Below are 14,086 nucleotides of genomic sequence, written 5' to 3' on the forward strand. Positions count from 1 at the left end.
GAAAGCAGTTCCATGTTGCACATAGATAACAGAAACACACGTTACAAAAGCCATGCATGTCTAGGCAGAATAAAATGCAAATAATGCTCGAGCACAAAGATTTCCAAAGGGGTAAGCACTCAGAATGGCACCACAATCCAGCCATACATATAACATTATTTCTCTTTTCTGCTGAACCTATTTCAGCCTGCTGCCAAAACATACAGGCAGCAGAGGTAAAAGCTGTTGTAACATGACCTGTTATGTTCCTGGCCCCCTTTACATATTTGCAGAAACAAAGGAGAACATTGCTTTGCTGTGCATTACAAAACAGAGGGAAGTGCTCAGCGTTATTGCAGTAAGGTCACATATGGAGCATCATAACTGATTTCATAGACTTGTGCCCATTAAAATGGCACTGACGACAAACTGAAGGTGACCTGTGTCAATACAGTACCCTGTTCTTGTAACAAATAAGCTACTTTCACTAACAACGAAGCGCTTATAGGCAAAGCAATAAAGCACAACGATCCGCAACAGCTGTTTTCTCAAACAGTTATTTTGTTGCAGACAACATGTCTAAGCTACACTGCTATGAGTTTCAGCCTCCTTTGGTGTTGAAATCACAAGACTAAATTCAGTGGGGGTGGGGTGGGGGTGGTGTGTGTGTGTGTGTGGGGGGGGGGGGGGGGGGGGGGGGGTCAATGTTTTCAGCAATGGATGTTTCTTGTGATCTTGAAAAAGAAAGTCCAACAAAACATTTTTGGTGAAGTTGCCTTCAGTGTCCTTTTTAAGGCAACCTCAGCATAAACCGAAACTGTTTTCTTTTTTTCTTTGCATAAAATATAACTCTGCTTGTTTGCAGTGTTGGAAACACATTCTTGCCTTTTTGAAGAAAGACATCCAGTTGATCCAAACAGATGTCCTTGAGTTCCTTCTCACTTTTGTCCTTTTTCACCAGTGCCATGACATACTTTGCAAGTGCTGCTGGATCAGCGTCACACCTGAAATTAAGAACTGGCCTAAGAACAGGCAAAAGCTGCAACTTCACACAATGGTGACACTACCAGTTTCACACTGGTCTTGTATTACAGGGATTATACATTTGCTGCAACCTTTCTTTTTTTCTTTGGACAGCATATTTACTTCACTGATAGCAGCGACTGGCTGCTAAACCCACAACGTAACGGATGTTTATTCATGGAATGCTGGGCTGTGGACATGCAAGAGTGAGAGACCTTAGGAATGAGACTTCACATGAAAGTTTAATTCAATGCAAGATCACAAGACCGGATACCTGAGCGTTTGGCGCCACTTTACCGAGTACTTGCTGAGTACTTGCAAGGACAGAAGTACATGACCATTGATAGGGACGCTCAAACCTGCATTTCGATCAATCGCAACGCTTTGGCGCAAGCATAAAACACCAAGCTGTCTGCTGACAGCGTGATAAGGCTGATGGTGCACAAGGGATCTTTACAACTGCTGCCAGAAAGTCGATCAGCGTCTCGCATGCTACATGTAACTGAGCTGGGTGAAAGAGAAATACCTAGAAAATAAAATCCACGTCAAATAGGAACGTGAAGTGGCTGTTCACGTATAAGTAGCCCATACATTTTCACTCCGCGTCGCGCATTTACTTCTACAACGTTCACGAATTCAGAGGATGCAACCAGAAGTGGGCAGCTGTGTTTACAAAGCGCCAGTACTCGGATAATAGCGAAAATGAACACCACAGCAAACACTGGCCATCTTTCCGGACCTGCACAAGCAAGTGCTCGCTGTGATATTTATTCACAAGCATTCACTAAACGGCTGTCGCATCCTCAAAGCGAATAATCGAGGATAACCCGTTTCCCCCTCCAGTTACGTGGACAAGAGCAGACTCGCTCCAACAGGGACAGCAAAACTGCGATTACTTACATGTGTTCTAGGCAGCCTGTAAGCCAGTTTTTCAGAGCTTCTGAATTCTCAATTATCATCGTGGCTGGTGATGTGCTCTCGCCTCCTTTTAATGTCGATTAAAAGCGCTATATGAAGCAACTAAGCCTAACATACGATTCGTTTCTATGATTTTTTTTTAAGGCTCGGCTGCCACAACTGCCTCTCAAAGCACCGGGCACATTGGAACAGTTTCTTGGGCGTTTCATATATTTTTAGTGCTGTCCACAATTCACATTTTCGACGTACGCGCGTGATCGTGTGGTAATTACGAATACCATAACACACACGAAGTTACACACCGACACCGATACGAAGATGGCGGTGTAAAGTGTTGCGAAAACCTGAAACAAAAGTATTCAATAATTTTACATTTATAATTTTGTATAAAATATTTCAAAGTTTTGTAAACAAATTTAGTGCGTATTTATATATTTTAATTTATTATTTTTTATAGTTGATAATGCGTGCTTGCACCATCACATTTTCTGTGCTTTTCTTTTCCACGGCGGCCATCCCTGGCGACCGGGTAAGTTCTCGGTGTTGTCTGTTTCAAATCTAATTTCATCGTAATTCTGTTAGTGCACCAATTGGTATTGGCATGTTCTCAAAGCAATATATACCGTCTGTCTTAATGCTGTAGTGAATATTTTCTTTTCTGGTGTTTCATTGTATTAGCATGTTGACAAAATAGTGTACCCATCCGATACCTTAGTGCTCAATGCTTCCTATACTTTCTATTGCCTTAAAGAAAAAAAAAAAAAAAAAAAAAGTTGACTTGTAAAGGATATTTGATCTAATTGCTTGTGTGTCTTTCACGTTTAAAATAACGTGATGTCATTGTTTTTCCAGCCAAAATGAAGACGATAAAAGCAGAACAGATCGTCAAAATCCCGGACGATGGTAAGTTGCCGTCAAAAAGTTATTTTCGCTCAGCGTGCGTGCACGTTGTGGTGCTTAAATGAGAAATTAGTGGTGGATGCACGAGCTGCGAGAACTACTCTTGTGGTCTTGACTTTTTAAGATGTATTCCCCGTGGATATGTCTGCCGCGAAGTACTACTTGTCGCATACACCCAGTAGTATGCACGTTTTTGTGGGCCCTTGCCACATGTTTCGCTGAAATTTTGTCTGGTTTCGGACAGGGCTGATGGGAAAGATGCTCAAGCTACTTTTTGTTCTTTAATGGCGCCTTGATGATTTGTTGAGCGTGTGCATTATACTTTCCAGTACACAGCAGTGCAAAATGTTTTCGATGAAGCACCGGTTTGAAGGCATTTTTTCTTTTTTTCTAGTGACCGTATCTGTTAACTCGCGGCGAGTCCGCGTGAAGGGACCCCGCGGTGTGCTGACGCGGGACTTCAGGCACATCCAGGTGGAGGTCAGCATGATTGGCAAGAAGCGTCTCCAGGTGCGCAAATGGTTTGGCATTCGCAAGGAGCTGGCTACTGTGCGGACAGTCTGCTCGCATGTGGAGAACATGATCAAGGGTGTCACTAAGGTAAGTGTGCCAGAGAACTTGTCATTTTTGTGAGGGATGTCTAGAATGCGTAGTGACCGCTTACACTGCGCTTTACTGTCTGGGTTCTTACGCGCATACTCGTTAATTTGAAGTTTCTCTTAAATGGATTTGCTTAGGTAACAGCAACTGGCATGTGTTACTTTACTATGCACGAGGCTGTGAATACTGTTAGTGCATAGCAACGGCTATTCTTGCGGGAGCAGATGTTTAGCATAGAGCCAACAAGAAGAGCTCAAATTGTGAGGCCTAGGTTCGAAACAACTGCGACGGCTGCTTTTTGAGAAGACTGAATGTCTCCTGTTTACTGTGCAGTGTCACTGCATAATTTTAAAAAAAGCCTCAGCTAGTTATCTGGAGCCCCCATTATGGTGTCCCTTATAGGTGATATGCACTGCGCCCACATGGCGCCCAACTACGCCTCCGTCTGCCATTTGTGCGGTGCACATTGCAGACGAGCCCTAGCCAGTCCTGCCTCGGAAGCGTGTGTTCGTCGTGTTACGGTGGTTCACGTGCCACAGTAATGTTGTTGCTTAGAATCCGCATGCATCGAAAATCTGGCCTGTAATTTTCGCACTCGATAGCTGCATAAAAATGCGTCGTAAACGAATACCACTGAGTGCTCTGTTCAAGCTGAAGTATACAAAAAGGGCGCAGCGACGAACGTTCGTGATTAATTTTCCCTCTATTCCGGTTTGAAAGCTCGGAAAACTGTGACAACAGCCCTGCCGTGAATCCGAAAAGCTGCATGTGGGTTTGGCAGCAAGTTTACGCGATGCTCATTCATTACTTTAGACAACGCATCTGCGCAGAACCTTCGATTTCCATCTTGTCTGCATATGTGACCTAGACATACCGCTTCAGAGTTTAACCTCGGAGTTACCTGCGAGTGTTTTGGATGAAGTGCATGCAGGATAAGCGCAGGATAGGCCCCAATTAAACTTTACCAAGAGCGTTACGTATGAAATGTGACCTCGTTATGTTTTGGACCTTTAACGAGTCCTTGGGCATACGCTTTATTTACTGGTGATGTCGTCGTGGCCGCTCTGGATTACTCTTTTTTAGTACACATGCGGGTAATCTATGATTGCGCCAAGGCGATAATGCAAGCTCGCCACCTAGCTCGGCAACTGCCAGTTTAACTGCCACTGCACAGTACTTGCACTTGCACAGATGCCAACACGAAAGACAGGCGTGACAGGGATGAAACGCGGACTGCCATGTATCGGCTATAGACGAGGGTCGACTTTGGTCAATACGCGCGTTGCGCAGTACAAAAATGAACCACCAGTTTGCTCTTAGCTCGGTTTGATGCCTTAACGAGCTACCATTAATTGCTATTTTGGACTGCGGTCTATGTGCACGAAGAAAAAAAAACATTTAAATCTCTAGTGTGGTATTAATAAGGCTTCGAAATTCCGACTCAGATTTCACGGAAGCGCTGCTACCACTGACCATTATCTGCTCTTTGAGTCAGCCCACAGTGTCATTGGATCTGTTTCTCGACCTCTGCTCGAGCAGCGTTAATCCTTTCACTGTCTGCTGTTTCTGACCGGGACGCACCCCCAGTGTCGGCTTGGTTTCAGAGAACGAGCATATCAGGGAACGAGCATAAAGATTTATGAAGTCGAAAGAGAAAAAGGTGGAAAGAGGCTAAAACACTCGTGTGCTGCTGCTGCTAACGGCAAGCTGTCCTCAAGTGAGGGCGCGTGGAGAGAGCGAATGCAGCAATCGAGTCGTATGTCAGTCGGAGAGAGGCAACCGCGTGCGGCCCTGAACTTGCCACGCCGTAGCGGAAGCGCGACAAAGAATAAAAATAAAAACCTCCAAACCTGCCGCAGGTGGCAGAACATACTTTGAACCCATAACCGCACGCGCGCGGCGAAGGACTCGAGAGAGTAGTGTCACGGAGCGGCCACGCCCCCTCCCACGAGCAAAGAACGGGCGGGCGCGGAGCGAGCATATCAGCTTGTAGAAAGATTCAACAGATGGCGGAGCAAGTCCAAGCGCGGTAGCTTTACGGTGAGGCGCGAAGATTTGAACGCAAGATAGAATACGTACAGGTACGTTATTGACACTGCGGGGAGAAAACGCGAATATGTACCGGTACGTTCGTGACAGTGAAAGGGTTAAGTAGTGCAGCTGCCCACCTGTAGGGACGGTTATTTGCGACATAGATCCTTGATGCTATCGCGCTCGGGGACAGCCAGCCAAATCATCCGTTCTCGCGATTTCCAAGAGGCAGTTTGAATGCACCGCGCGAGGAAAACATGCTGGCGGTGTCATTCGTCTGCTACGTGCACTACAAGTATGGCGGCTGGAGGTGTAGTTAGGCGCCATAGGAGTGCCAGTGCATACCACCTATAGCTTGAGTTGCTTTGGAATACTTAATCGCCATAAATCATAAATCTTGTTTTGGTATAGATTTCGTATCATGACCATTGGTGATCAGTCTAGGACAAAAACTCTACAATGAATAGGAGCTGTTTGCCTCTTGCCAGTTTGTATTTTCCAGACCTGAAAATAGCAGTCCTAATTCAGCTTGTTGTTTCTTCTGGCAGGAGTCAGTGGTTAGGTTAAGGGGGGGACACTGGTCGTAAAATTGTTTTTGTTTTTTATTACCCACATTTTATGAAACCTAGCAGAATTGTTCAGTTTTTTCTACTCATTTCAAATATGCAAAAATTTATTTTCTATGGCAATTAGTTCTTGAAGTATTAGAGGATTATTGCTACGGTCTGCTCGAACAATAAAAAATGCTAATCAGAAATTAATTTTTAATATATAGATAGATACTACAAGAAGTAAGGAATGCAATGTTGGAAGCAGTTTTAAAATTGAGCTAATAATAGAACGTTAGCAGCCCACTTAACTTTGCACTCACAGGCATGGCAACTGTGTAAGGATTTCAATATAATAAATAGTTTTACAAGTGAAAATCAAAAATGTGCTTCCAACATTGCACTCCTTACACTTTATAGTATCTACCTGTATATTAAAAATTAATTTCTAATGAGCATTTTTTTCCCCTATTGTTTGAGCAGACAATAGCAATAATTCTGTTATCTTTAGAACTAATTACCATAAAAGAGGTATTTTTGCATATTTGAAATAAAAAAAAATTCTGTGAGGTTTCATCAAATTTGGGCAGTAAATTAGTTTTAAAACTCACGTCCCCCTTAATTGCCGAAGGGCAGTACACTCTGAAAGAACATCTGGGCGTTGCATGTGCTCATAGTGTTTATGCACATAGAGCCCTTTGTAGTTGTCAATGTGGTGCTCTCAAACTTGGGTGTTTTGGCACGCTGTTTTGTGTTCATTGTGTGAGGCCAAGCTGGTACGTCTGTGCAGGGCTTCCAGTACAAGATGCGCACAGTGTACGCCCATTTCCCCATCAACGTGACCACATCTGAGAACAACACCTTGGTGGAAATCCGCAACTTCCTGGGCGAGAAGTACATCCGCCGGGTCCGCATGCAGCCGGGTGTCACGTGTGTCAATTCCACAGCTCAGAAGGATGAGCTCATCCTGGAGGGCAATGACATTGAGCTTGTTTCTCGCTCCGGTGTGTGTCCATTACTCCGTCTTCTTTTTGGTGCATATATGGCCAAGCTTTAACGAACGTAGCCCTTCCTTAGAGTTAATGTGTCCAGTGTTCACAATGAGTGGTTTAGACCTGGTTATGTAACTTGAAGGCCAAATTTCATTATCTACCTTTTATGCGGTTCTTGGGTGCTGCCTGTTGCCTTTTCACATCACTGTTGACGTCTGCTTCTGGCGTAGAGCAATCTGAAGCTTGCATTTAATTTTAGTCAATGTTGAAAGGCTCTTTTCTTTTACATATATATGATGTCATATAGTTCTCACGGATGTCACGTGCAAAGGCTTCTGGGATACATTGGTTAGGCACAGGCGCACACCAGTTCATATGTTTCCCATTTCCATGTGACGTCACCATGCCAACCCGTGCTATGATTCAGGCGCTGTTTGCTGAAGTTGATCGCCTAGCAGTGCGAGCACATAAAACTGCTTTCGGGGAAGCGCCACAGTGTTTGGTTGGCATAAATCAACAGTAAGGACTTAACCTTGACATTGTCCGTGTGTGCTGTGAGCACTTCAGCGCAGGTTAAAATTAAGCTCATTGATATAATAAACCTTGGTCGTTTCCTGGCAGATAGCACTTATGCTTTATGCTAAAAGTGCATGTTTAAAAGTTTTCTCAGAGGGCATAGCTATGTATTTTATTACAGTGTTTCTCAAATGGGGGTCCACAAAACCCACACTCACAAAAACAAAAATCACACAATACAGTTGAATCCCGCTATAACGAAATTCACGGTGCACGAAAAAAAATTCGTTCTCGCGGAACTTCGTTATCGCAAAAATTTGACGTGAAACGCAGAAAGAATTGCCCAAGCAGCAGCAAAGGCGTTTAATGCCAAAAATCTGTAAGCTTGGTTTGCTTACGCTTCACGGCGAGCAACGCCGTCACGCGATTTTCGCACTCGGTCAGCAAACCCATTGCAACATCGTCGTCTCGGACAGCAACGAAATTCCTGATGACATCAAAAGCGTCCATCACCTGTACGGCGGTTGCCGCAGCCGGCGCTTCCTGTACGTCGTCGTCTTCTTCATCGGAAGAGTCCTTATCATTCCGGGCAGCTTTTATGATCTGCTCATCACTCACATCTTCGTGAACAACAACACAAGCGTCAGCGCCGATGTATTCATCGAGCTCGAGATTAGGCGGCACGGTTCCTATTTCTCCCAGCGTTTTCCAGGCGGCCGCGATCCCCGGAGCCGGTGACGCCTCTTCGTCGTCGTCTGTAACGCCTGGTGTTAGGCCAGCAGAGTGTACGGGTCGACCTTCGGCAAATCCGGCGTGCCTGAAACAGTTCACAATTACTGAGCGCCCCAGTGTGCTCCAGGCAGCAGACATAATCTGCAGTGCCACGTACAAGTCCACCTTCGTGTCTCGGCCGGTTTCAGTGTTAAAAAGCAGCCGCTGAATTAACCTCCCGCGGTAAGCGCGCTTCAGGCTAAGAATCACGCCCTGATCGAGAGGCTGTAAGACAGACGTGCAATTGGGAGGGAAAAACCTCAGCTCCGTGTTAGTGAGCTTGACTTCGTCGGAGTGATGCGCTGAACAATTGTCCAAAAGCAAGCAAACTTTACGGCCCTGCCGCTTCATGTCGCGGTCGAATGCCATCATCCACTCGGTGAAAATAGCGCGGGTCATCCATGACTTGTTGTTCGCCTTGTACTGCACAGGTAGGCTACGAGTTCCCTTAAAACAGCGCGGCTTGGCACTTTTGCCTATGACTAACGGCGGACGCTTGTCCGAGCCATCCATGTTTGTGCAAAGCAGCACTGTGATGCGTTTTTTGCTGTGTTTGCCGCCGTGACAGCGCTGCCCCTTGAAGTCGAGCGTCCTAGCCGGCAACATCTCGTACAATAGCCCGGTCTCGTCGGCGTTGTAAATGTCTGCAGGCGCAAAGTTGCTTAAAATTCCGGCCATGTTACTCGCCTTCCAAGCAGCTGCTCCGTCCACGTCTGCTGACATTGACTCGCCGCACAACACTTTTCCAACGATGTTATGGCGGGCCTTGAAACGGTTTAGCCAGCCAATGCTGGCTTTAAAATCATCAATGCCAAGTAGGCATGCATAGTTCAAGGCTTTCTGCTGGACGATGCTTCCGGACAGGGGGACGTTGCTGGCTCGTGCTTCCACAAACCACGCATGCACTGCTTTGTCCAACTCTTCATGGAGGGGCCGCGTCACCTTTTTGTGCTTCGAGGATGTGCCTGAAGCAAGTGCCATTCTCACGCTGTCCTTATTGCCTAGAATCGTTGACAGCGAACTTGCAGGAATTCCGAAGTCTTCAGCAATTGCCGCTTTCTTCCTTCCGCTTTCTGCTTGGGCGATTATTTGAGCTTTTTGCTCAAGGGAAAGAGTTTTGCGTTTTTTCACTTGCGTTGCCATCGTGTCCTGCGGATGAAAACTCGTCGTTGTCGAAGAGAAAGGCAGCGAGTGAACAACGCGACCACGACACAAAGCCAAAATGGCGGAACTGCAATCACGTGATTTCATGCTTAATGTGGCTTTGGATTTGACTTGGACTTCTCGCCAATAAAACTAGTTTCGGTTTCGATTTTGAACGCGAAAATTTCGTTGAAGCGGAAACGCTCTGCAAAAATGGTTCGTTGTGCGGAGAAATTTAGGCCATTAATTCTTATAGGATACTCGCGGGGAATAAAAAATTATTCGTTGTCGCGGAAATTTCGTTGTGGCGGGATTCAACTGTAGCTGTGGCTGCGCTAGACAGTTATTACAAAGTTAAAAACACGAGGTTCAGAACCTGCTTTAGTTTCTAAAAACGAAAGAAATTCGAGAGGAGTACGGAAACAGCACGCATGCCTACGGCATTTATTGGTGCCGGAATCTAACTTGAGCTCTGGCTGCACTGCTGGATGGGGCTTCAACGTTAGTCGTCTCTGGTGTTTAACAGGCGAAGAGTGCGGTGTTCCTTGTAACGAGCTGGCTTATCAAATAAGCCCCCCCCCCCCCCCCCCCCCCCCCCCTATATATATATATATATATTTTTTTTTTTTTTTTTTTTTAAGGCCAGTTTTGCCTTGACTCAGTCCCAATTTCAAACCTGCTCCCGGAATTGCAGCAGAAGCTTTTTGGCTTCTATCCCTTCCTGTCCCACATTTGTGCAAGGCATCTTAAGAAATGGCCATATATAATTGATGACTCGGAGTACAGTGCAATGGCCTGCTGTGAGCAGTTTGTTTAACCCAGGGGTGGAAGTGCTGCTCCTAGTTGCTCCAAACTGCTTTCCCTGTTCCATCCTGCTCCAAAATACAATATTGCTCCAAGCTGGCTGTCTTGAAGTTGTGCCATCAAATTCAGGAGAACAATGGGAACGATGTCACAGCACCAATGGCATCTTGCACTGGGCTTAACAGAAATGAAATTTTTGTAAAGGAAGGAAGCATGGAGCATATTTGTTTGCAGGTAAATTTAGTATGAGCCGCAGGCGATTGAAGGTAGTTAATTGCGGAAAAGAATGCATTATGCATGTGACATAGCACCTCCTCTCACAGCCTTTTGAATCTGCAGTGGAGAGAGTAGTGAGAGCAGCAAACGAAGCGGATAGCATGAACTGCTGTGAGCCGTTGGGAAACTTGTCCGGCTGCAAAAAATACACATCATTGTAATGCTTATGCTACGAAAACAAGCCAGTACTTCAACATTGAGCCCTTTTGTCCATAACAAGCATGTCAGGCCTACGTCCAGACAGTCATACTTAAAGCGTTATGGGCTGGTACGCCAAAGCTGTCAATCACTACGAGGCTTCTCAAGAGTGTTTGAAAGGCATATGGCCTACTGCCAAGATATTAAAGATGAACCCCAGCATTGCTCAAGCAAAGAATGAACTATTGGCAGGAGGCAGTGAAGTAAAGCTGAAGGATGGTATGCCCTTCAGTGCCATCTGTCTATATCCCAAAGCTGCTCCAAAATGCTCGAGCCTGCTTGCACCCCCTGTAGACCTCCATGTTTACAAACAAACAAGGCGATCGAGGTGGTGCTGCAGTAATCTGCGATCCCATGGTTGGCAAAAGGCACAGGGGTGGCACTGGCGCCAAGCTTGTCAAGGCGCATTATTGTGGTCTGAAGGCACCTTTTTGGCAGATAAAATAACCAGTGCTCAGGAATTTATCAGCCCAGGCATGGGATGAAAAAGGGTCACGTAATACCCCATATCTGGGGGCTTTGATTTGTATTCTAAATAAATAGATATGCACCAGATAAGGAGCAGAAATGTCGTGCCCATTAATCTGAACTACAAATTAGTGTTCCAGGTCAGCCTGTGTTATACCAGGTGTTCAGTTAACTTGAACCAAGGGTTACAAAATAATTTATTTGAGGTAGGTCAGTGAAACCAGTTGCATACAACTGCCAACCTCCTTGTGCACCACAGGCAATTTTTTGCAATTACTTAATTAGCTAATTACGTTAATTTTTCCAGCTTCCTAAATATTCACCTTAGACCAAAAGTGTGAATTGGAAAGTTGTAGAGCACCTTCAGAAACCCCCATTTCATTAATATCAATAAAGTCTCGTGTATCTTTTTCTTCGAGGCTCGAAAGAAAGGCTGCGAAATACAAATATCACGTGATTAGTGCCTTTGAGCGCCACGATTATGGTGCAGTCGTGGTTTGAGCGAACGAAATCAGCTGCGGCCGTTACCCGATAAACCCGTTGCAGCGGCAGGCTGAAATGTTGGCGATGGTTGGAGCACGCTCGCTTGTCGTCACAGAGATCTTGGCAAGGCCTGCGCACCCCAACAGCCTACGTCACGACAGACAGATGACGATAAAGTACCAGCAAATAAAGGTGCAAGCGCAAATCTGAGTCAGGTCACGTGATGTCATCTCGCCCCTTTACCCAAGTCTGTACACACAGTGATACCTTATCGCTCATCCGCTTGTCGTGACGTTTGCTGATGGTAGAGAAGGCGATGCAAAGGCTTTGCTTTGCCGCGCTCGCTGCTACTTGCACAGTCTCGTGGGCCGGCTGTCTGACGATAAACTAGAAAAATTAACATAATTAACGAATTAAGTAATTTCAAAACAAAAAATTGCCTGTAGTACGCAAGGAGGCTGGCAGTTGTATGCAACTGGTTTCACTGACCTACCTCGAATATATTATTTTGTAACCCTGGGTTCAAGTTAGCTGGGACACCCGGTATATTTTCACATGCTTTGGCCGTTTGCCTTGTCAAAGATGAGTGTGAAATTGGAAAGGCATTGAACTTGCATAAAATGAAATTAGATTGGAGGTTTCAGAAAAAGAAAACTGCAATTATCAAAGATGTTTGACCTTAGAAATGGGCTCCAAAACTATTGTTCCATTGCTCCAAAATGCTCAAGCCTGCTTCCAACCCCTGTTTTAACACCAAAACGAAATGTAGCATTCATGCAGGTATGTGAAAACACTCCGTGGAAACTGGTTTAAAAATGTTCACTCTGTGCAAATGAGCCAAGTGATAATTCGGCAAGTGGCAGCCAGGCAATATTGGGATTTGAGTCTAACCCTCATGTCCATGGTTGCATGCCATCTATGAACACCGCAGATGGGTGATGCTTGCACTGAACTTGCTTGTTTGGCAGGGGCCAAGGTGATGAATTTGAATTACAGGAGGCAGGCTGCCAACGCAATAAATGACATGAATGAATTCAAAATATTCTGTAGAATGTGCTGAATTTTTACTCATTTTTGTGTTGCTATGAAATTGTGCATGTAATGTTTGATGTCTGGGACAAAAGTGTGAAACCTTGGCTACTCCTGTGACAGATTTCTGGCCTACCTGTCCACATAAAACCCAGTAGCAGAGTCCCACATCTGTGCAGCACAATTAGTGACTGAAATATTTCTGCATTTATTGTTTGATAACTCTTGCTCATTATACTTATAACATTTTCATAAAGCATGCATTGTTTACATTTTTAAGTCACACATAGTAGTTCACAGTTGTGCAGTGGTGTGTCCACCATTGGAAAGCAGCCGACTACGTAATATGCATTGAACATTGTTGGGGCCCCGTCACAACGGCTCAGTGATTGTGGCGCTCTACTGCTGAACCCAAGGACGCTGGATCAAATCCCGGTCGTGGCGGCCGCTTTTCAGTGAAGGCAAAAAGCAAGGCACCCATGTACTGTGCTATGTCTGTGCATATTAAAAGAACCCCAGGTGGTCGAAATTCCTTGAGCCCTTTTCTATGGCATCTCTCATAGTCTGTCGCTTTGGGACGTTAAACCCTATAAAATGAAATTAAAATTCTGTTGAGTTACCTTCCTGTGTTAGTGACTGTAACTAGAGCCTATGGTCTGTATTGCTTTTTGGAAGCACCTTTATTACCCTCTGCATCCTGCTGTTGGAGCAGAGGTCGCAAGGGTGCTAAAGCATAGTTCTGGTTTTTTTTCCTTGACTGCTTTCTTTGGCATCAAGGATTTCTGCCAGACGACATATTGTGTTTGGTGCAACTTGTTAAGGGGTTGTTAAGGTACTTGGATGTGCAGAAGCTTTGCACTGGAGCTCCCAGATGCCAGAAGCAAGCATGTTCTTGTGGCTGAACCTTTCCCTTCTCCCACCTGTCATGAAGTTACTTGTGTGAGAATTTTCTTGACAGTTCTTAAATGTAAACACCTCTGAGTGGGTAATAATGTTTGCTACTGTTTCTCTTACAGCTGCACGGATCCAGCAGTCCACGCTGGTCAAAAACAAGGATATCAGGAAGTTCTTGGATGGCATCTATGTCTCCGAAAAGGGCTCAGTGGTCAAGGACGAATGCTGAACCGTTGCTCTTCTGGGCCAATAAAGTACTGAAAAAAATAAACCGATTCCCTGCTTCTTGTACAAAATACTGCATTAGTGCTTCTAGGGAAACTATTTAGCGAGTGCAGATGCTGTCAGAGGCGGCTATTTGTAACGGCCGCGACCACAATGTCTCCGTGCTTGGTTAGTACAGCTGTAATAGCAGTAAAGTACCGTTGTAAGACCTTGTTGAAATATGTCAACAGTATTGTAGAAGGCCTGAACACTAGTACAGCTGTACCACTTGTGTAGAATGTGAGAGGT

General features: G+C 45.2%; 2 protein-coding genes across 3 annotated transcripts in view; one reads left to right on the forward strand and one right to left on the reverse strand.

Moving 5' to 3' along the window:
* Nucleotides 1–2,239, reverse strand: part of swm (Zinc finger protein swm) — a 66,501-nt gene extending 64,262 nt beyond the window's left edge. For both annotated transcript variants that reach the window (XM_084601303.1, XM_084601302.1), the window contains exons 1-2: nucleotides 1,903–2,239; nucleotides 865–983 (exon numbers count right to left, since the gene is read on the reverse strand). In XM_084601303.1, coding sequence (XP_084457429.1) covers nucleotides 865–983; nucleotides 1,903–1,961 — 178 coding nt within the window. In that variant the 5' untranslated portion in view covers nucleotides 1,962–2,239. The remainder of the gene's footprint in view (nucleotides 1–864; nucleotides 984–1,902) is intronic.
* A 151-nt stretch (nucleotides 2,240–2,390) lies between these two features.
* On the forward strand, nucleotides 2,391–13,844 carry RpL9 (ribosomal protein L9). Its single transcript, XM_084601308.1, has 5 exons — nucleotides 2,391–2,449; nucleotides 2,773–2,823; nucleotides 3,215–3,420; nucleotides 6,790–7,003; nucleotides 13,696–13,844. Exons 2-5 carry the CDS (start codon nucleotides 2,778–2,780, stop codon nucleotides 13,800–13,802), a joined length of 573 nt encoding a protein of 190 aa, XP_084457434.1. The 5' UTR covers nucleotides 2,391–2,449; nucleotides 2,773–2,777; the 3' UTR covers nucleotides 13,803–13,844.
* The last annotated feature ends 242 nt before the right edge of the window (nucleotides 13,845–14,086 follow it).

This window comes from Amblyomma maculatum, chromosome 4 (genome assembly GCF_055883805.1).
Source record: "Amblyomma maculatum isolate TAMU_Amacu chromosome 4, ASM5588380v1, whole genome shotgun sequence".
Classification (NCBI taxonomy): domain Eukaryota; kingdom Metazoa; phylum Arthropoda; class Arachnida; order Ixodida; family Ixodidae; genus Amblyomma; species Amblyomma maculatum.

Excerpts from the sequence above, each read along its gene's own strand:
- RpL9 (XM_084601308.1), top strand. The coding sequence starts at position 2,778 with ATGAAGACGATAAAAGCAGAACAGATCGTCAAAATCCCGGACGATG. Across the intron at positions 2,824-3,214 it reads CGTCAAAATCCCGGACGATG|TGACCGTATCTGTTAACTCG; the intron begins GTAAGTTGCCGT and ends CTTTTTTTCTAG. Across the intron at positions 7,004-13,695 it reads TGAGCTTGTTTCTCGCTCCG|CTGCACGGATCCAGCAGTCC; the intron begins GTGTGTGTCCAT and ends TTTCTCTTACAG.